At 41.4% G+C, this 23026-nt stretch overlaps 1 protein-coding gene across 1 annotated transcript; it reads right to left on the minus strand.

Annotated features, from left to right (window-relative positions):
- Positions 1-7197: 7197 nt before the first annotated feature.
- Positions 7198-22320, minus strand: pik3cg (phosphatidylinositol-4,5-bisphosphate 3-kinase, catalytic subunit gamma). The gene is made up of 24 exons (XM_069671476.1): positions 22203-22320; positions 20385-20604; positions 20116-20287; positions 19772-20034; positions 18667-18753; positions 18482-18582; positions 18231-18400; positions 17946-18133; positions 17583-17690; positions 16965-17052; positions 16010-16433; positions 15819-15917; positions 15596-15731; positions 13977-14042; positions 13647-13790; positions 13433-13514; positions 12075-12178; positions 11801-11947; positions 11637-11727; positions 11416-11546; positions 9305-9416; positions 9059-9216; positions 8860-8941; positions 7198-8730 (listed from the first exon to the last, which is right to left on the minus strand). Exons 2-24 carry the CDS (start codon positions 20595-20597, stop codon positions 8531-8533), a joined length of 3366 nt encoding a protein of 1121 aa, XP_069527577.1. The 5' UTR covers positions 20598-20604; positions 22203-22320; the 3' UTR covers positions 7198-8530.
- Between the last annotated feature and the right edge of the window lie 706 nt (positions 22321-23026).

Below are 23026 nucleotides of genomic sequence, written 5' to 3' on the forward strand. Positions count from 1 at the left end.
GCCTTCATTTCAGCTGTTGGTTTAAACTATAAAACGTAGATCCTTTCTCAATGAGTCCATAAACAGACTGTAAATAAAAGGTGAATTTGTTTGTGATTAGTATTCTTGACACCTCAAGTGTAGCATTCTGGCTGATGACATCTTGCTTTTTTTCGAGCCAGGAAGTGACCATATATGGACATAAGGGGCGATACCAATGACTGAATATAAAGATAGATAAGACAGAACTTTATTAAAAATGTATATAATTTATAGTGCCAGATAGCTCCAAAAATACAGTACAAATAAAGATGGACGACACATTCCATCAGCACTCGTACAAAATCGCCCCTGTGATAGGCGCTGCCAACTTGAGCTGGTGACGATTTTTGGACTGCGCAGTAGAGATCTGTGGGTGGAGCCGCCGTCGCCACTTTGCACGTTGGCGTATTTAACAGCTGCTTATGTTGGTCTGAAGCAGGGTTATTATAGTTTACCTAGATAACCAGATATCCAGACAGTGCTGCATGTGTGACGTCCACCGTTGGCTCCGGTTGTAACTCTTGATTTTCCTCGCTGACGGTCGCTTTCCTTTTCAGACTGTTTGCCTTCATCTGAGCGTCCAATTTGTTTCTTTTTCTTTTGATTTTCACTTATTGTTGAAGTTGTATCTGTAGTCATGGTAAGTGCAGCAGTCTTAAAGTAAGATTATCTTCTGGAGGTAAAAGTTTGCATATCATTAAAAGTCTGCTTCGCTCTATCTGTCTGGTACTCCAAGATATAAGATCTAGAAAACGTCTTGATTTTCTTGAAGGAACTTAGTTAATGAAGTAAATGATTGAGTGTGCTGCCGGGCTGTCTGTTGCACATCCTACTTCCTCCTGGTCTAAGTGCTTGGCCAACCTCCTCAGTGACTAATTGTTCTACCTGGTGGTAACTGATGCTAAATACAGATAGAGTGTGAGAGGCCGCGTCAGGTTGCACGCACACGAGCACGCACACACCAACACAAAATCCCGTGCGCACTCGTATTCTTTCAGTAAGGGTATCTGATGTGGCACACTGACCGGCAGCGGCCACACGCACTTCACACACACGCACCCAAACACGCTCAGTCTCCGGTTACAGCGGGAACAGATCTGCACACGGCGTTAAATATTAAAGGCTGTAATATTAACGGCTACGTGTTGTAATCGAGGAAACTGCTAAAAGGTCAAGTTCGAATGAGAGGCTGCTCTGGTTGACCGTCGTGTTGTGTAGCTTCACAAGCTAACACGTCTCAAATGTTGACTTGCAGGAGTCACATAAGTTCAATGTTAACTCAGACGAGAGTTTGACACAAGTGTAATGTTGACGTCTAGTTCAAAGCCCCTCTTCCCTTTGAAATCGTAGATCTAGGTGGAGACAGGTGGATGATGGGAGATGTCTGCCATGATTCAAAGACGGGATGTTTCATAGGAGTGTTTTTGGCTCGTAGACGTCTGCCATAGTTTTGACAGCAGCCATGTTTCAGGGGTTGATTGGTGTATAAATATGTGTTTCGATCCATCTTTGATCACATGTTTAGACCTAAAGCTAAATTAAAACCTTGCATCACATTGTATGAACAGCAAAATATGAATAATGACATTTATATCTTGGCTCCTTTCCCTTAAAAACACTGTCCTTACTAGAAACCGATCACATTATAGTCAGGATGTTCAATCGTTTCCACGCTGGCTAAAATAAAATCCTGGGGGATGAAACTGAAAATGAATTATGTAATGCCATAAATCACATCAAATAAAAGAAATGTAAACATTATGCATGCGCATTATGTCATATTTCCAGTACAGTTTAAAGGCACAGTTTTGAATTTCCGTGTTTTCTTTACATTCAGTAATTCTCGCCCAAAACGTGTAAACATCAGACCTCAGAAAAACATTCATATATGTTCCTCGGAAAGATTTTTTTTAATATTTGCATTTTTAAAGGAGCAGTGCAATATTTCTGGAAATAGGCTAATTCGCTGTCTGGCAGAGGATGACAAAAAAAATGATCAAAACCAATCTCATGTCTGTACGGCAAACACAAGGTGACAGCCAGCCAGGCGTTAGCTTAGCACAAAGACTGGAGCAAAGAGCCTTCCTGGCTCAGTTACAAAACCCACCTTCTCCTAAAGCTCATAAATGAACATATTTCATGTAAATTTAATCTGTACAAAAAGTGTAAAAATGACAAATTGTCATTTTATGGGGCTGGCTGGAAGCAGCAATTTCCTGGATTCACCGCTGGTTGCCTGGCAACTCCTCAGAGCCAAAAAATAGCCCAGCACATAACGTCCCATTAAGATCCCGTATCCCACTGTACGTTTGTTAAATTAATTTTGTACCTCGTTTTAACTCGTCATGTTTTAATGAACCTGCTACGTATGCGCTCACACTGAATGGATCACATGAATGGAAATCGCAGTGACATTAAAACACTGGTTGGTTTTGTCCATTAGCAATTCTAATAATGCTGAAACAACACAACCAACAACATGAAGAAATTCTATCACAGCAGCATCAGGCGTCTTAGTCAGGACTACAGTTTTAGCCACAACATGTAAAATACTACTCCAATTAAACACTAACACGCTCACTAAAGCTTATAAAGGATCTTTTGACAGCAGCCACGAGAGAAGAAGGACTTTCGAACTGCTCAAACAACAGCAACAACAACAAAATCATCCATTTCCAATCATAGTTGGAGCAACCAAATTAGGATTCAAATTGGGCATAATCGACACGTGTGCCAGGTTTAAATAGCAATACTGTCAAGGTGTTAAGCAATGCTTCGAAGGATGCCGTCTATGGAGGATGAGTCATTCGTAGCCTCGGCCACGTAAGATCAGCTATCTCTTTGGAATGACACACAATAAATCTCGGGATGCACCAGATGGATCCTTTGCGACCCGGGAACAGGAGGACGCATTTGGCGGCGGCATCTGAAGGAGCCTTCGAAATGGGACAGTCTTTGACACATCGCTGTGACGCAATTTGCCTTCAAATACATCCTTCAGAGGATGCACAGCTAATAACACCTGGGCAGTTGTTAGCTAAAAACACAGTTCAGCCGAGCACTTAAAATGAGGTAAATGTGAATGATTAAATTAGAGAGTCAAATTTGCTTCACATTCTGAAAGCATCATTACTCTGCATAGTAGGAAAACTGTTTTGGAATCTTCTATGGAAGCATGAACGGGCATTGACAACGATAATATATCATTATATCATGTGTATTAGGTCATAGTTGAGAGCAACACCCACTCAGAAAGACTAGCTTTTAGGAATTTAGAACTGTGAAACAGAGGAGAGGAGTTGGTCCTAGCACCTAGCATCCCCATGACATCACACACAATGTAAAGGATGGGACCAACGTGTAGTCTGTCATGGCAAGAATTTATATCTGTAGTTGCCTAAGCTGACACGATGACCATCATAGCAGACACAAATATTGTGCAGACTGAACCCAGCGTTCGGCTAACCATGCTATGGTGCTTGTAGGAACTGTATGTATTTGATAAGCACTTAGCTTCCTAACTAGCGTCTTGTAAAAGACGCCAGATTTCTTTCACTGCTAACATTAAAGAAAAAATGATAAGCTGCACTGACGTAAAGATGACAAGCATGAATGGAGGCAGCTGCAGCAGCTTCACAGGTCACACCAACACACTGGAATCAAAGGGGAAGCATTAAATCTGTGTTTATGTTCTTCAAGCCACTTAAAGGAAGCCGCCATAAATAGAAGTGCATGACACCCACACTCGGTAATCATATACATGCATATCAGAATCTACATTTACACAATGGAGTATGCATGTGCACACATGTACTCAGCCCTTGTGAGGACGTTCAACGACTACATGCTTTCTCCAGCTCCTAACCTTAAACTCTACACATCATCTGAGCTGTTACCTTCATATGTACTAATTAACCTCAACCTGAGTCCTGACCCGAAAATAACCCTCTGGAGAAGTGATGGCAGGTTAAAAGCCGCCACCCTGAAGATCTAAAACTCAATTTGACAAAAGTACATGAACACACAGATTCCAGCCTAGGGTACATATGAGCACACATACACACACGCACACGCAGAGTGATTTCCCCCGTCGTCTGATCTGGTTCATGTCTTCCTGGAGAGAAACCAGAGTTAATAGAGAAAGAGAGCGAATCGATTCTCGATGCTCCAGTTTGCTCCAGCTTCTTCCAGTTTCCTCCCACACCAACCGCACACACCTGTCAGAGCCGAGGACGCGATTCAAGAAGAGCTGCAGCGCATGGTGAGAAAATAGAAGGTAGTCAGTCACTATTTCAAAAGACAGAATATGTCCTGCAAGAGTGTATTTGTATTAAACCAAGAAAAACAGCATTTTCAGACATTGTAATGTATGTATTAAAATCATAGTTACAGATCAATGACCGGAAATACTCATTTGTTTCAGCAAGATATCCAGTTATGCAGCTTCAAAAGCATACAAATGAATATTGTGTACCAATCACATTGTGGTCTAAATGTTTTTCCAGAAGCTTTTCCATGCTGACAGAAATAAAATCCCGGGGGAAGATAATGAAAATGAATTATGTAATGTCATAAACCACATCAAATAAAAGGAATGTAAACATTATTATAAAATCCAAGCATGAATGCATGCCTGTTATGTCTCATTTTTCAGTACAGTTTAAAGGTACAGTGTTGAGTTTCTGTGCTTCAAACATGTGGAATTACTTACAACACACTCTCATTGACACTCTCAAATTTTCCTCGGACAAGGCGATGATCTCAGACCACTTCACTTCAGCTTGCAAATGTTTTTTATCAAGTATTGTGTTTTTGGTTGTTTTTATTGTGCCATTTTCTGTATCTCGACATCAATGCAAATGAGAGAAACCTCAATGATTTTCAAGGCTTAAACAAACGTTTGAATGAACACTTATTTTTGCTACCAGCTGTAAGTCACAGAGCGTGTGTTGTAACTCCATCTCCAACATGATTCACTTATTCTCAGTGTAGACGTACAAATCGGGAACCATGACAGCCTTTCTCTGACATTAATTTAGCTCAGCGGCACTAAACTTTGTATCTTACAGATTCCAATAAAACACTTTTTTTCCTGTTATGGAATCAGGAGGCTTAAAAAATACAAATGGACTTCTATTTTGAGCCACTCTCTGACTGTTGTTAACCATTACAAGCTAGCTAACTAACCTACATGCTTGTCAAAGTGTCACCAGCCTAAAATAACATGGTCATGTCAGTTCATACAATATAATGAACAACCCCGTCTCCACAAACCCACAAACCCAGAATTATTAAATAATATCAACCTGCTCCGATTAAATTTGTCCAATCATATCACAGTATACTCAGGTCAAATGTATGTACGCACTATTACATGAGAGGGAGTGCTGTTATACTGAATATCAGCACTGCTGTAATTCGGTCGTAGGCACAAGGCAGCGATTACCGAAGATAATCACAGTGCTGTTGTGATTATGATTACCAGTTAGATAAGCAGCAAAGGGTAGAAAAAAGTAACAGATTTTTTTTCCACCACTAACTCAACGAGTTCCACAACTTAACTGAAACTGCACTTTTGTTGCCAAGCAACCCAAACATTCTCCTGCACTCTTGCTACATTGTGCCAAGTTACAGAGCAGCTACTTCGTATGATGTACAATTATTTGTATGTTTTAATTCAACGTCAACCAGTGAAGTAAGAGTCTGCTGTGTGATTCAGACCAGCTTGATCAATGTAGTGTAATTAACAGCATTCAGAACATCTGGCGAAGGCGGAGTGATACACACAGTGAAAAGTCCCGGTGACGTTGTGCTCCACACGGAATGCCTCTTATCCAATCAGATTACTGGGTTGGATCTAGGTGTAATTGAATATACCACACTCTGCAGGCTAGGGCTACTGTTCCTAATGGTCAATGTCGTAGTCCAGCATTCAGTTGCCCCAGAACTTATATGAATGAGGAACAGTTTAATAAGGGTATTTAAATAGTTGTTTAAAGCTGAAATGTACTTTGATTTGGTATGTAGTGAAAGTAATTAATTATTGTTTATAAAACTCTTCAGCCTTTATCTCCTACATCCCAGCAGGGGGAGCTGCAGCACCCTCCATGCCCAACTCTTTCCTTTCTATTTTTCTCAGGGAATAATGTAAAAAACTTGATTTGAAATGTTAAACTTTGAGTGTATGATAACGGTTTAATAATCACTAATGTACACTGATGCATTCTAATGTACAACCTTGGAAAGAAAGCCAGAATATTGCTGTAAATGATGGTTACCGGAGAAGTGTTTTAATTATGATGGATTTAAGCTGACTGAGGCTTTAAACTGCTGTGATACTTCTCAAAATAGAACCTTTTATTTATTCATACCCTCATTTATGTGTTATTTTTACATGTTTCTTGTTATTTCCTTCTATTTAAAAACCTGTGCAGCTTGCAAAACCAATGAGTCAGTGAAGCAAATTCAAATCCTGCCGTGTAATTTCATCTGTGGACTGAAAATAAGGCTGCTTTTCTTGGTGTTTTCGGACTAAACATACTATACGTTTTTTATGTTTAGTTGGCACTCAGAGGCACGATACATAAAAACATAAAGAAATCCATCAACAGCAATCAGAATGCTCAAGGAAAACAGGGAATGAAGGTTTTGTAATCCATTCATAATTTCCTGGAAAAGCGTACATACTGAGCCTGCATGGGCAGGCTAAACGCTTAGGCCTTAAAGCTGAGGGGGGAATGAGGAGGTTTATCTTTGTAATCCATTTAGACCTATAGATCCTGAACATCCAATCAAACAAAGCAGTTTTCTGACACACAATACAGTAACATGAAAGACTTATTCTTCTTCTCGCACCCACTCATCTGCTGAGACAGAGCGTACAAAGAATGAAAGCAAGAGGAGCAGGAAGAAGACATGATATGGGATATTGGAGGAGACAGGAAGTAACAATGAGGATGCTCTTTCTGTTTCAAGTCATGAGAATTGTAACTCTGGGATCAGGGTTGTGGTGTTGCACCATCGTGTGGCTAAAGTCGGTTACCACAACTGATGTCAGGAAGAGAAAAAAAACTTCTGATATTAGGACTTTTAAAGAGAAGCATGTAAAGATAGAAGACGTGAAAGACGGTAGTAACAAACAGTAAATCTGACTTGTAAAAAAAGAAAAAGAAAACAGTTATTGCATCATTTTAATAGTTTGATATCATAACACAGAAAGCTCATGGGTTCCAGTTATTTTTTATCTTTAGATAATCAATAATCAAAAACATTTACAGTCACTAAAGGCTTTATTAGAAAAAGGGAAGGTTAAGATCTTTCCCACCTCTTTTTATTGAAGCTTTTAAAAAAAAAAAAATACTGATCAGTTTGTGCTTATTGTAGCTTTCATTTAGAACTTCTTATTTACGACTAAAAAAATGCTAGCTTGCGTCAGTCTCATATTTTTGTCAGGATTCATTTTGAGCAAAACTTCTGAACTATCTGAATTATGTTCTCATTTATTTCAGTCAAAGTTGGCTTGTGTGTGTGTTTACTTTTCAGATTATAAAATACAGTGATCATGCGTAGAAATATTATATATTTGGTATTAGACAAAATAGACTTAGACTTATGTGTTCCAACATTCTTTAAGAAGCGACTGCAGCACTGACCAGCAGTGTCACCAACAGGCCACCGTAGCATTACAACGCCACATATGTGCAGCATGTAGTTACGACATTTTGAATCAGGTTTTTTAAGACATGTAAGAAGTATTAGTGCAAATAAAAAGACTGCTATTAAAATTAAGAATAAAACTGTAACATTGAACTTGTCATTAATATCAGCTTTATGTATGAATGTAAAAACCAGTGTGACATGTACCATGTATCAAAATCCAAACAATAAAGAGGAAGTGTGAGGGATTTCCCCAGCAGGAAATCATCTGAATTAGGCAGCTTGAAACAGGAAGTAGGTACACTTTACACAAGGACAAAAAAGTGGGTGTAGAGATCCACTTCCTTATCTTTGGACACATGGTCTCCACTCTGGGTTTGCTTAAACCTCTCCTTTTAATTAAAAGCATCTTTTCTGTTTTATTTGGTAAAGAAGATTGAGAACATTTGCATCTATATGAGAGGTATCTTCTTTACATGCTATTTGGAGATTGGTTGGATGTTAGACTTGGTCAAAGCAGAGTAATGGAAACAGTCGCTCCCGTGGAAGTCTTTGTGCTACATCTGGTGCGGCAGGTTTCAAATCCTAATCATTTGTATTAATTTATACATTTTCTCTTTTTCAATCACTCCAGATGTCTGCTTCAAAAATAGAGTCGATTAAAATGATTGGTTTAAACTCCCCTCACTCGGCTCCTCATCTACGCTCTTGTTTCTTCACTGAAACGTCTTTATATTTGAGATAACTCTTAGTCTAAAACACCAGACTTTCTCTTATTTACATATAAAAAGCAGAAATTTCTGAAAGAAAAAATCTCAGAGGATAAAGTTGGATACTTCAACTTTCCCAGGTCCTAAGTGGACCTCTTCTCCACACCCTGTTTGATCCCCAGCACCAGGTGGACAAACCAGTTGATCTGCACCATCCAGCCTTTTTCCCTGCATATCTCAATCTGGTCCAGCAGGTGGCGCTGTGCCTCGTCCTCGCTGCGGCCGACAGTCAGCGCCTCACGGATGTACTCGATATCCTCCTTACTGGTCAGCTGGGGCATGCCTGGGGAAACACAAGAGACACAAGTGTGAGCATCTTACAGTACCAAGCAATCATCAATCTAGCATCAAAATTATTCTATTCTTCTATTAAAGGACAGAAAACACATAAAAACTTGAAAGGAAGTCTTACCAGTCATCAGCATCATGGAGAAGAGAATGATGAGCAGGTTGGTGTGGTGCCTCAGAGCGAGGTAAGCCTTCACACACACGTCCTGAGACAGACACACAGGATGTATGAGACATGAATAGTGATCGTTCAGACAAATAAATACCCCCCTGAGGTGCAGCATATATAGTGTGTTCACAATAAGAAATCCCAGTTTCTGCACCTGGAATTTCTGGAAGTGGGGGCTACTCTTCTTTCCTGACGTTCCCATAACGTACAGGAAGTCTGGCGTGAGCACGAAGGGAACCCACTCCTTACTGATTCCCATGAAACTCTTGTAATTCCCCAGGATGTGGCCGAAGTCGATGTGGAAGAGGTTCCCTGCACAAACACAAAGGAGATCAGTCTTCAGTGTCTCTATTGTACATAGTACATAGAAGTGAGATATAAATCAAGACATAAGCTTTACCAGATTCAGTGATCATGATGTTGTCATTGTGGCGATCTCCAATACCCAGGACGTAGGTAGCCACACAGTAGCCACCACAGGAATACAGAAACCTCTCCACAGCCTGCTGGAACTACAAGGAGAAACACAAGCCTGTAAAAGTTATCCTTCTTCCCGTCTCCGTTGCCGAGCGATCATGGGTGCACACTGGGATGTCCTATTTTTAACCGATGCATACATTTACACAGCTTTAGGTCATCTCAAGGTGCGCTGCATCTTCACGTCACCATGTCCAGTCGGCAGGTTTAGTGAAAGAGCAAAACCATTTACCGGATATTAAATAGCCGGATAGGCTGCGTGTTCATAATCACAGCATATGATCTATATAGCCATCAAATATGTTGTTTTGGTTTGACTAAAATGGTTATTAAAAAGTTTAGTCATATCAGAAATGTCTTAAAGTGATAATCTCAAAGATTTTCATGTAAATAGATGTCTGTTAAGTCACTGTCTATCGCCGAATGAGGTAACACAATGGTGATTGAGCCTATGGCCCACTGATGAAAGCATTTGCAGTATTACAGGTTGGGTGTCTGGTGTGACTTTTGCAGAAAAAATCACAAGCGGCGCCCAGTTAGTGACGCGTTTTCCATCAGCCAGCAGTGGTTGGTCTGCCAGAGAGGGTAGGTGGAGCTAAGCGGCTGCTTTTCTGCTCTCTGCAAGTGCTGCGAGTAAACAGTAATCTACTATGGCTGAACAAACAAAGAAAAGATGGATGACTACAGATACAACTTCAAAAATAAGTTAAAATCCAAAGAAAAAGAAACAAATTCGACGTTGAGGTGAAGGCAAACAGTCTAAAAAGGAAAGCGACCGTCAGCGAGGAAAATCAAGAGTTACAACCGGAGCCAACCGTGGACGTCACACATGCAACACTGTCTGGATATCTGGGAAGTGTGCTGCCGCAATTACCGTTTATCTCCATAGGTGCTGCCAAAGAGAACGAAACTGAGATCTTTGAGATTAAACTTAAAAGTTTAAAAGCTCATGGCACTTTAAATAGCCTAATAAGAAAATATGTTTCATGTAAAATAATATGTTATTAATAATGCCCAGTGGGAGGGGCTTCAGGTATATAAGGTGCTGCCTCGGGCCTTAGAAGTCAGTCTAGAGTTTGTTACAGAGGAGGTAACTAATAAAAAAATCAACTGCATTGCTTGTATTTTTCGTGTTCTTTCGGAGACAACTGAGTTTAAGTGGAACTCTTATCTTTTTATGTACATTTTTTTATATAGTATTTCTCAGATTTTTGTTAATCATTTCACTGCACCCTGGGAGGCCGGCAAAATAAATTGCACCATCACCACAGCGTTCGACTACGCCTCTGTTTTCCCCAGTTGTTTGGAAGAGATTGAAAAAGAACACGACTACATTTACAAAGAATTTGATTTACACCAATTGCTGCTGTATTATATAAAAATTATTTTAAGTAATGTCACAAAAAATAGTATACCCAAGCATTAAATAATAACAGGTGTGTTCATGACACAACTATTAATTAAATGCACCACCAAAGCACCTGACAACTCCTCATCTTACACCTCATGACTGCACAAAATGGAACGACAATGTAGGCACAAAGTCTGAAAAAGACAATTGCATTGGTCGGAAACTTGCAATGACAGCTGGCTGTGCTTCTGTTTGCACTGGATGTAAGATCCAGCACAAAGTCTTGCAACGCAGAATCTTTAAAACAGGAGGAAGATAAAAAAGTGTTTATAGACACTGAGGGGGGCAGGTGCCAGTGCTAAAATAAGTGTGTGTTTGTGTGATTGTTGTGACAACAGGAAAACACCCGAGGGTTACTTCCTTCCTGCCTGTCTCGCTGTTACGGCCCCCACATTTGATAAACAAAGCAGCTGCAGGAGACCTTCTGTCATATGTAATATAATGTATTACATGTCTGTTATTTACACCAGTTTTCTACTTATAGAAATAATAACAAAGGTGTATTTAGTGCTAGGTATTTTATAACTGGATGGATGGATGAATGGAACCTTCATAAGTTCCTTATAATAATGATTTGCATGTTCTGTGTTTGTCATGACACTGAGCTGGCTGTGTGTGTGTACCTTTTCCTCGCTGACACACTTGTCCCGCAGCCACTGGTAAAGGATTTCATCTTTAAAGGCTCCGGTGCTTCCCACAACACTCTGCTGGATGTTGGCGATGGTGGTGGCGTCCTTCACAATCTCAATCATACCTACAAGTGATGCAACAATAAAGACAGAGCGAGGAGGAGGTAAACATCACAGAGAGGCTGTAATGTACAGCTCATTGGTAAATAACTGACCTATTCTGTTTCCAGTGGAGATGCAGCCGTACGGTAACAGACAGAGATCCAGAGATTCAGTCTCCCAGATCGACTCCATGATCAGCAGAATCTAAAGAGGAAGCTCAGTGTAAAGAATCTGTTTTCAATGTAACCTCTGCGTAAGAGACTACAGCACCACTCACCTGCAGGATGAGCATATCCTGTCTGAGGTCATCTCCGTCTTTGAAGATGATGCCGATGGGGTCTTTGGACAGAGTGGTGGGGTCGGCCCTTTTAAACTGCAGCCACAGCGGCTTCTTCTTAGACGCCATCACTTTACACTGCTCGATCTGGACGGACACATCCACTTTTTGTTTGTGTTTTTTCACATAAAAAAATTGTGTGTATGTATTTATTGTATTTGGTTTACTACTTGCAGAAACATGGGTATGAGTGTGTATGCGTTGCGTCGCTCACAATAAGGGCTCCGGCTCTGAGTCCAGGATCATAGGGGACTCTGAAACTCTCCGGCAGACCAGACGACTGCAGAGTCTCCAGCTTCTGACGCAACTGAAACACCACTGACAAGAACACAACACACACAATCAGCTGTAGTTTCACAAGTTACAAACAAGACATCCATCCATCGAGTCATTATCTATACTGCTTATCCTGTGCGGGGTTGCGGAGGGTTGGAGCTGAAACATAGAGACAGACAACCTTTTACGCTCGCACTCACATCTACCGGCACTTCAGAGTCACCAATGAACCTAACGAGATGTCTTTCGACTGTGGGAGGAGGCCGAAGTACCGGGAGGGAACACACACATGCACGGGGAGAACATGCAAACTCCACACAGACAGGCCCACTTCGTCTGAATTGGGATTCGAACTAGCAGCTTCTAGCTGTGCGGCGACAGTGCTAGGTCCAAGTTAGACATATTTTACTAGAAGAATAACAGAATGAAGAAATTAATTCCACACACTGCTGTTTTTGTTTTTATAGTGTGTCTTTTCAAGTGTCCACTTCCAAAGTGGTTGGTGAAATGTTGCAACTGCAGCTTTAGTAGTTCAAATTAGCGCAAAATTTCACGTGAAATTTTAAAGGGCCAGTTCGCTGATTTTAAACCTCAGTGCTATCATGCTATTATGGGGAGCTAATGCCATTATGGTAGAGAAAACATGCTATTTGGCTCTGTGCCTTTGGAGGGCGCTATCAGCTTCTTCAGTGGGCCCTGGAAAACCTCCGCCAGACTACATAAAATGCGTCATCTGTTGGAGGCCAGTGAGCTAAATTACACTTCCTCAATCTAGGACACCTGCCTCCAATGTCATGTCTTGTTCAAAATCGTCAATTTTGAAATGTAGACCGCAGACCTGAAGATTTTTAGACGATCCACTGGTATATTCTTGTCATGTTTCAGATTCTGTACCGCTCTGAGCCATCGCCTGCAGTGAAACGGTAGTATTTCACTCCAGCGTCTCTCGCTGGGCCGCTCTTTTCAGAGGGAGGGGCGCAATGCACGCTGGGTGTTGTAGGAATGTAGAATGGGCGAAACCACAAGCTATTTGTACAACTCTCTCCACAGCTATGACGCTAATTTCAAATAGTATTGCTTCTATCGATTACAGAGAACACCAGCTTTGACTGACAGTGGCTTTTTCCAGGAATTTCTCCTTGTGAAGTGTTTTTTGTCTCAATAAATTTGCTAATTAATATCATGTACATATTACAGAAAGAGGTCTTGCCTTAAAACTAACAAGGATACAATTTTAGCATGGCATCACATTAGAGAACTGCAAAGCAGCTTAAAAGTTTAAGTCTTCCGTCTCACCTTGTGCAGTAACGTCGTATTTGTCAGCAGATGTTGCCTTCATCTCACGGGTGACTTTCTGCAGAGCCTCAGTCATCTCCACCTGGAGAGCATCACCTCATTGTGTCAGTTACTGAGGGAGTGGGTTAGCAGACAGACTGGGAGTCTGACCGAGAAGCTGACTAAAGGACACCTACAGGCAACATTTTTGTATGGAGCCACACTTATTGCTCACCTGTTTCCTGAAGTCCTGCAGCATATCTTCACCACAGCCCCGCAGGTAGGCCTCCAGCAGGACAGCATACCTCTGCTGGTAATGCATGGACTGTACGATCTCACTGCGCAGGAACCAGAAGAGAAAGTGACCGATGCGCTTACTCTGCGGAGAGAAAACAATAATTAAGAAAAGAACTGGCATTAATGAACTTTAACTATTATGCACACAGTATTTCTGCAGCCACCTTCAGGTCACCAGACTAAATAGAAACATGATAATAACCTATCATAACTATTACTCTCAGCAGACATTGTAAGACAGGTTGAGAAACAGACAAGTTCTGCTCACCCTCAGAGCTCTCTTCAGCAGGAACCTGACCAGGGCGCTGTCATGGTACGGCTCAAACTTGACCGCCTGCAGGAGACACACACACATGCAGCATGCAATGTAGATTATCTCAGATAAAAGCATCTGAAGTGACAGGATTTTCAGGTGTGAAGACATGCAAACACATTGTTTTTTAACCTGTTCACCCAAACATACAAAAAAAACAGATTCCATTTCAGGTGAAACCCATTCAAAAACCCATCTGCGTACACTCCAGACCAAATGTGAACAAGCTGGTTTCCTTAAAAAAGAATAAGAGATGTGAAATGTGGTATTTTGTTAATTCTTATTTAAATAACATGCTGTGTTTTTTGGACCAAGTAGTGGTGCTGAAGAACAATGTGTGGGGACTTAAAATTGATGTGAACAAAGCCTCAACAGCTTTGTAAATGTTGTAAGAGGCAGGAATTGCATGCAAAATGTGTCAAGGCGTCATGGACACAAAACAGTTACAGAATAAAAACTTCACCTTTAACAGACTGAGTTCAGAGGTTACAGTGTGATGAGGCCTAAACTGGTCTGCAGCAGTAAATTAAATGCAGGGAAAACAAGCAGCTCACTGTGCTCACATAGGGCTCATATTCAAAAGTTAACAGGAGCAAGCAGCAGTGTGGTTCGGGCTCAAAATAGAATCCAAATAATTCCCATAATAGTTTGATCACCTGATCTGAGAAACAATAACATGTCACTGCACGTCCGCTAGTTTATCCTCTTACAAGAATATGATCACGTCTAGCTCCAAAAAGCCAAGATGGCCGCCAAAATGCCAAACTTGAGGCTTTAAAACTGCACTTATCGCGGCTTTGCTTCAAATAAACATCTAATAAGATTAAACATTAGATTCAGTTACTCACTATGATTTTTTGCGAGAGAATCTAAATCACTCTTTAAAACAGTCATACACATTCTTTACATGCATATCTTAGAATACATTGTGGAAAGTAACCCTCCACATATAACTACAGTTCAGATTATACAGAGGCATCAGTGTACTCTACAGGTTAGACTCATTTTCCTATCAGACCAGAGGGCTCTTTGTTGGCCTTGCGCTCACATCTCATGTAGCTCATGCAAAACTGACCACAGTGTCAAGAGAAGCACCTCAGACAAACACGCAGTGTGTGTCCGCCGAGCCGCCTCTTTCCACTCGCTTGTGAAATTGTGTCACTGTGAATCAGGAGCAGCAGCAGAGCTTTGTCGGTCTCAGGGTCATATTTCAGTTCTGTTAGCCAAATATAGCACAAAGAATCATCAGTGTGTGCTGTTATAATGATACTTTAATTACTATAATTACTGTGAGGTGGTGATGTGTGTTCTGTTACTGTCACATCCAAGTTTCTTTTATTAGAGGAGCTAAAACATCCTTGGGAGAATATGAATTAGGTTCTGTATGTTTTTCATCACCAGACAATTTGTCAGATTTGGAAGAAGTAACGAGCCCTCTAAAAGTAAAGAAACGGAAATTCAAGTAGCTCCAAATGTAACATAAGTAGTGCACTTTCCACGGCTGGTACTGCTTTGTCTGTCACCTTAAACATGTAAGCAGAAAAAGAGAAATAAAAGAATAAAAAAAGACACACCTGTACGAGCTGCAGAAGGTATCTGAGCACATCATCATCCTCCAGAGTCTCCAGCTTCCTGACAGCCATTGAGCGAACCTGAGCATCTGAGTAGTGACAGTCCAGCAGCTGCATGGCCAGACCGACATCCAGACCACTGAACAGGAACAACATGCAGACAGGTGAGTGGACACAGATACCACTGAGGACAGGTCGATGTTGTGGCAGTTTAACAATGTTTTACCTGCTGTCCCACGCATTGCTGCGCTCCAACAGACGGTGCGCTGCCAAAACGTCTTCCTGTTTCCCCCACCTGACTGAGCCCAGAAGCTTCGGGTAGGCCCTGAAGGCAGAAAGACAGATTTGTTATTACATTAAATATCCAGCAATTACAGAAAACAAACAATGTCAAATATAATAAGAGAAATAAAGTACCTGGGGTCGCGCATACACTCATGCCTGAAGTGCCACAGCAGCTCTTTGTCCTCAGGACTGAGCGGATGCAGGGGGTCAGTAGCCACGATAGCCCCAAACTGCTTCTTCAGGTGGTTAGGCATCTCTCGCTGACCTCGCTCCCCTCCCTCTGCCTCCTCGCTCCCGATATCCCGGCCCACGTCCCGACTCTTGGGCAGCACCACGGGGTAGCAGTACTTGTCCAGTAAAATGGCGATGGCCATGCTGGAGGCCTTGTCCGGGTTGGTGGCCGAGGTGAGTTTGTCTGCGTTGATGCTGCTGCTGCTTTCGTCACTTTTCTCCGGCATTTTCCACATGTGGAGGATGAACTCGCCCTGGCGGAGCAGAGAGCGGTGGTCGATGAGCAGCAGGTTGACGTAGTACAGGAGGCGATTCTTGGTCTTTCCTGGAACATGAGGAGACAGAGGGATGTAAGCTCGACTGTCATAATGATACATGAGACAACATAAACTGTATATAAGGAGTGTCTTGGGTTCAAAGGTGAAGCTAATTAAACCTGCATTCTTTCTAATGACCAGTATGGGGCAACTCTACTGGTTGCAAAATTAGTCTGACTGTATGGAAGCAGATGAGATATGAGCCAACAACTCAGTTCATTTATTACCTGAAAATGTGTGGTCTTAATTAGTTTAAGTCTTAAGTCTACTTAGGCAAAATTAGGGTTCCATTTAGAGTAAAATATATGCTATAGCAGGTAATGCTTTGGGGCAAAGCAACCAGGCAACTACAATGGAGATGTAGCAATGGATTTCCCATCTGTCGTCCAAATATGATGTCTTCTGGCTCCACAAAAAACTAACTTACATAGCGACAGCTAATATGCTAAATTCTAGGCTTCAAATCAGAAGTTCAAAAGCCAATAATCCACTTCTTATATACAGTCTATGTTATCCCACCAAATGTTAGTAGCCCTTACCATCATGGCTGCCTGTTCCTGCTGTATTATCCTGATAGGCAGAGCCTCCTTTGGAGTTTGGCGTCTGGGGCTGCTTCCCACAGACCACCTGGGAGGGAGGAACAGAGCAGATATTCATCAGAGCATGTAGGAACTCAATAGTTGCAGTGCTACAATTTCATTTAGCAGACGCTTTTGTCCAAAGCGACGTACATCTGAGAGTTAATACAACACAAGCAACGATCAACAGGAGGGAACAAAGTCAGAACAAAGTGCTAACAAACAGCTTCAAGTGTGATCAGACACTGGTGCCAACAGGCAGTGCACAGGGTGCTATTTTGTTTGTATCATCAACAACATAAACAAGGTCTATATAGTCTTCATCATCATCATGAATAGTCTAATCAGCATCAATACCATCCTCAATGTCATCATCATCAATAGCCTCAATTGCATTAAGGTCAGAGGTGTTCATAAAGAGCTGGGTCTTTAGCTTCTTCTTAAAGGTGGTATTGATCTGTGGTTGCATAGAGGGACTGGCTGGGATGACAAGGAGCTCAGTCTTGGATAGGTTGAGCTGAAGATGGCGTTCTTTCATAGTTTCAGCTAATCACTGTAAAATGTAAATGAAACATTTACCTGGAGGTTGAGGCGCGCTCCTTTAGGCAGGTCCTTGATCTTGATGTTAAACTCCAGCCAGCAGTTCCACAGCACTTCTTCATTGAAGGTTTTAGACGACGTCCTCTCCTGAGAGAGCAAAGGCAGGGTCACTGTTATTTCTGCAGCCCAAAACATACTGTCTGTGTTTATGTGTCTGTGAGCAAAATAAGGGGTTTTGAAATCAGCTGAATTGCTGGTTACAAAACAAAACAACTGAGATGGTTGTTTTGAACATTTTCTACTGCTGCTGCTTCAAACATAAAGGCTTGAACAAGCCGAGACTTTTGTTGTGAAACAGTCAAAGGGAGCTTGTTTCCTTAAGTATGCAACACTCTGGATTACCTGAGCCAGAAGCTGCTGTCCGTGGAAGATACTGGCCTCTATGAAAACGATAAAGTCTGGGATCTTGGGGAGGGATGGGATGTCGATACCCAGAACCTTCACTCTGAACTTCCTGTTACAGTCCCACATAGAGATGGTGAACACTCGCTCATGGTCCTTCTCGTCAATGGTCAACTGCTCATGGGTACCTAACAGAGAAAAGTAAGGAAGAGATTCAAAACATATTGATACATCATCATAACTACACAAACATGACAGCACAGTTCTCCTAATTTAAGTGGTTACCTGCGACTCCAGTGCAGTCATCCACCTGTGCCCAGTCCTCCTTCTGGACCATATCCAGGTCAGTATCAGGGGGCTTCTCCAGAACCAGGTGGATCTCCTCCCCGTTCTTCAGACACTGACGCATCCAGTTGAAGTTCTGTAGCGGTTTATCCCCGTACAGGTACTCCTCCCTGTGTGAACAAAGAAAATATTACATTCAAATTGTAAAGCATAAAATATTAATTAAACTAATTCAATCTAGTTAACTGTACCTTCCACACACACGTAGCACGAAGTCGGCCTCACACCCGTTTTCAGGAATGCCCAGCAAAACTCTCTTGTTCGCAGTCTTGGTGAAAAAGCTCGACAAAACCTGAACAAGATGGAAAACTGTCAGAAAACAACAGCAACAGAACAGTCGGTCTTCAACATAATGTAGTAATGTTCATCAGTCTACCTGTGCTGGAGTGTCATCGATGGAGACCTTGATGGTCTGGCTGACTGTGCCGATGTGGATCACCACCAGGATGTGACTGTTACTGACCTGAAAGAAGTGATAAATGAACCAACCAAGGTCAGTAACCTCTGTAGCTCCAGTAATTATTATGTGTAAACTTTTAAGTATTTTTACCTGTTTTTATTTTTGTTTTTGTGTCTGTGCTCTGTGCGCCTCTTCTGTCCTAAACTGTTTGTTGTGTAATTTCTGACATAACATTTAATCTGACGTGCTATGTTTAAATAATTTTTCCTCCCATCAGCGGCTATCTGACAACGATTTAGCTTCTTATTAATCTCTATAAACAGACGTCTGCATGCTAACTGCTAACAATCTGTTCTAGATCTAAAATTCTACTTGAGATAAATTCCCTGACGCCGTGTCACGAAAGCCGGTCAGATTTCCTGACTTCCTCAAATGCATCAGAAATGATCGATTTGACCTTCGAAGTAGTTTTCTTCTCCTCTTGAGGACCGACCTGACAAAGCTTCATTTTGACTTTTTGCTAATCTGCATCATGATGTTGAAATTTGAAAGGCAGCACGCGGAAAAGGAAGTCTCTGACTGGAAGTCGTTTATCGCTAACCGCCGGCTACACGCCTCGGCATGCTCACCGTTGTGCCCAGAGGCTATATCATCGTCAGACTTTATCTGAGGGGATCCGAGATTGTATGATTACTAGTGACAATTTATAGGAAGAGAGGACTGTAACAAAAGCAAGCTGTTGTGGCTATTGAATATATGACCCTGTTATTAAAACCTTAATAAATATGAAAATGCATTTCTCAAAGCAAGACCAGTAACAGCCTGGATTTTCTCTCATGATATTTAGGGTATTTGAACTGCATGATGAGATTTGAATCTTTCTCAAGGAAGAAGGGAATAAACTTCAACACCAGATTACTGAAATCTTCCTCACATGACCTCAACTAAATCGACACTAACATTGCTGTTACACTTGGTCTTAAATAGTAACCATTATGTTCAAGTTTTCTATCAGTCTCAGACATTATTGCAAATTCAAAGGCGAGGAATATTCTGAATTAATTGTTATGTATACACACACCTTGCTGAGCAGGTGTTCAGGCAGTGGCTTGCGGGTCACCCAGGGGTCCATGGAGTACAGTTTTGGGTCTCGGTCAGACAGCTCGATGCGTCGAGGCGTCAGCAGCTTCCTGCGTGTGAACTCCAGCTCATCGTCGTGCACGTTGCTGACGTCCGTCACGTCGTAGCCGATGAGGTAGTTGAGGTATCGCTGGTACTGCAGGGACTCGTCTGAGGGCTGCGGGCGGGGAACCATCTGGATCCGCCCCACGTCTTTCTTCAGGGCTTTAAAACACAACAAACAAATCTTAACGTCAAGAGAACAAATACGTGTTTCTGACAGCACATTTTGGCACAGGTTGGCACCTCTCCAGTAGCGGATGCAGTCCAGCGTTTGGAAGACCTGGTGCTTGTCGTAGATCTCACACACGTTGCCTTTCTTCTGGTAGAGCAGGATGCAGTGATCAGGAGATAAACGCTGGTAGAAGTCAGGACAGAGGTTCAGAGTCACCGCCTTCAGCCACACCTGAGCTTTCACCTGGGAGACAATAAAATAAACAAATCAACACTGTGCTCATTTAAATCCACTATGAGTTGCGTCATAGATCCCCAGTGTTGACAATAAATCAGGAGACCTGTTCCACCGTCCAGTTTCCAGCCACCTCCATCTGCAGAGTGTCGGGGCTGCTCCCGCCCCGCGCCGCAGTGGGCAGGACGAACTCCACACTGATCTGATCCATGGACGAGCAGGAGGACGAGCTGATGGCCTTCTTCCTCCTCCTCCTCCGGGTCTCTTCTCGCACGACTTTGGGCTCTTCGTCACTCACCTGGATCTGCTTCCCGTCCATCGCCTAGCTTCAGGGGGACGAGATACGGACAGAGAATCAGATACTCTGACGATGTCATCCTGTTTACATCTCGTCTTCCTTTGGCAGCAGGTTAATCAGAGCAGAGGAAAAAATTACACAAACTAATCCGATTCTAAATTTCAGTTTCCAGTAGTTGCCAACGATACTTTCAGCTCTAAACTGCAGAAAACAATTTTAAACACAGTCCTATTATGACACAGGAAGCCATGGCGATACTGCCATAGTGTGTATGTATGTTCTGTGGTGAACTTGACATGCATGAATCAACAAATACAGGCCAACTAACCAACTCACCTTTACCCTGCTTTCCAGAAACTTAACAGTAAGACTCAAAAAAGAAAATGTAGGCATTGTCAACGACATTTATAATGCAGTGAAGACTTGTTTTCAATTTTTGATCGTGTCCTTGTAACCATCAGCCACTTTGTGACACTTGGGTGTCATTGTTCTTTGTCTGTTTTCTTTGCCAAAAAATAACGATGATAATCTCTTAAAACAAGCTTAGAAAAGACAAAGTATCAGTATCTGTTATTTCCTGTGAACAGCTGAAGATAATGTTACAAAGTTACAATTTCATCTAACAGACGCTTTTGTCCAAAGCGATCTGAGAGTTAATACAACACAAGCAACGATCAAGACAGGAGGGAACAGTGCCAACGAACAGCTTCAAGTGCTATCGGACACAGGTGCCGACAGGCAGTGCACAGGGCGTTTTGTGTGCGTTTCTTTTTGTTAATCATCATCAACAAGGTCAACAAAGACAACGTCCTGAGGATCACAAGCATAAGCGGTCTTAGACTTTTCCGTGTGTATTTGATGATTGTATTTCATGTCCTGTATTGATTTACCTTTATTGGAACTGTAACTGGTATGCTGTCTTGGTTCTCCCTCTGAAAAGAGATTTTATCTCAAGGGACTTCCTGGTTAAATAAAGTTTAAATAAAATAAATATGTTATGTTCTTTTTGCTTTATGTTTTTATCTGTTTTTTTGGTCTTGTATCTGTTATCTTGTCTATATTATTGCTCATTGTTTTGAATGTAATGCTGATGTTTTTCTTCGTCAATGTAAAGCACTTTGAAATGCCTCTGGGTTGAAATGTGTTCAATTAAAGCTGCCTTGTCTGTATGAATAATTAAGGAAGTATTATAAAAAGCAGAGCGCCATAGTGACAGTAACATTATTAGTACCATTAGTAACAAGTATATATATATTTTTAAACCCTCATATTCTTCAATCACGGTGTCTGAAGTCACAGGATTAAACGGCAGGAGCTTCCCTTCTGCTTCTTTCACATCAGCAGAGGAAGTTTTGAAAGCAGGAAGCAAAACTCGACTCAGCATGGATGTCACTGTAACTGCAAAGAGTGACAGTCGGCTGTTTTCACCACTGTGTCATTAACAGAATTACTTCTGTTTCAGCAAATAAAACGGACTGTGACGACTGTTCGAGAAGTAAATGAAACTTTTAGACCACAGCAGAACAGGGTCAGTCTGCGGGGAAAGTAACGGTACAGCTGCCATAATAATCACAAGGAGGGGCGACAATTTTATAAAACGAAAACATAAAACTTTTTATGACTCACCAATGAACGCAGACGGCAACGAAACCCGGAGCTGCGGGTGAAATTTTCGGCATTTATGCTACATGAGAGACCACAAAACAGAGTTAAAAAGTATTATGAAGTTTGTACTAAGTCTGTATCAAGGAAATACAGCGCTCCGGCCCAGGAAGGATGTAAAGCTAATCGACTAACTTCTGTAGTCAAAGTAAGAACTGCACATCCGGCTTTTCTTTTCAAAATAAAGCACGTACACTGCTTTAATAATTAACCTTATGAAAGATAAGGGGTAAACAAACACATCTGAAGTTATATTATTATATTAGGGTTAAGGTATCTAAAGAGGTAATAGAAACATTTTAAGATATGGAATAAGAAGCAGTGGGGCCAGGTAATACTATATAATTACAATAATGATATTGATAAATAATCCGATATAGAATGTACATTTAGTCTCTGGCCTCTTGACAACAACTGACATCAAAATGAAGTTAGAATGACATAATCCATCCATCCATTCATCCAGCCATCTTTTCGTTAATTTGCGTTGATTTATTTTGAAAGTTATTACCAGAAGTGTCTCTATGTTTTAATGTGTAACTTGATTTGTTGTAGTAGTTGCAGTTCCTGAATGTTACCACTAGAGGGCAGTTAAAGCTCACAATATTCATGTTAATGATAATATAGTGATATAAAAATGTTTTGGACTATTTCACCCTTTACTTAAACCGTGTGGGATTTTTAACGATTACAGACTCAGACCTGTCATGTAGACTGTTTTGTGACAAGCTGACACTGGAAATAACATTATTACTGCCCATTCATATATAAATGACTAATTTATCTAT

This window comes from Semicossyphus pulcher, unplaced genomic scaffold (genome assembly GCF_022749685.1).
Source record: "Semicossyphus pulcher isolate SPU_LCO1_2020_fin unplaced genomic scaffold, fSemPul1.0.p SCAF_20, whole genome shotgun sequence".
NCBI lineage: Eukaryota > Metazoa > Chordata > Actinopteri > Labriformes > Labridae > Semicossyphus > Semicossyphus pulcher.

What these genes read in the sequence shown, in the direction of transcription:
- pik3cg (XM_069671476.1), bottom strand. Translation starts at nt 20,597, where the DNA reads ATGGACGGGAAGCAGATCCAGGTGAGTGACGAAGAGCCCAAAGTCGTG. An exon ending in TCGATGACACTCCAGCACAG is followed by an intron (nt 18,583 to 18,666) that starts GTAGACTGATGA and finishes CATCTTGTTCAG; the next exon opens with GTTTTGTCGAGCTTTTTCAC. An exon ending in TGACTGCACTGGAGTCGCAG is followed by an intron (nt 18,134 to 18,230) that starts GTAACCACTTAA and finishes TTTCTCTGTTAG; the next exon opens with GTACCCATGAGCAGTTGACC.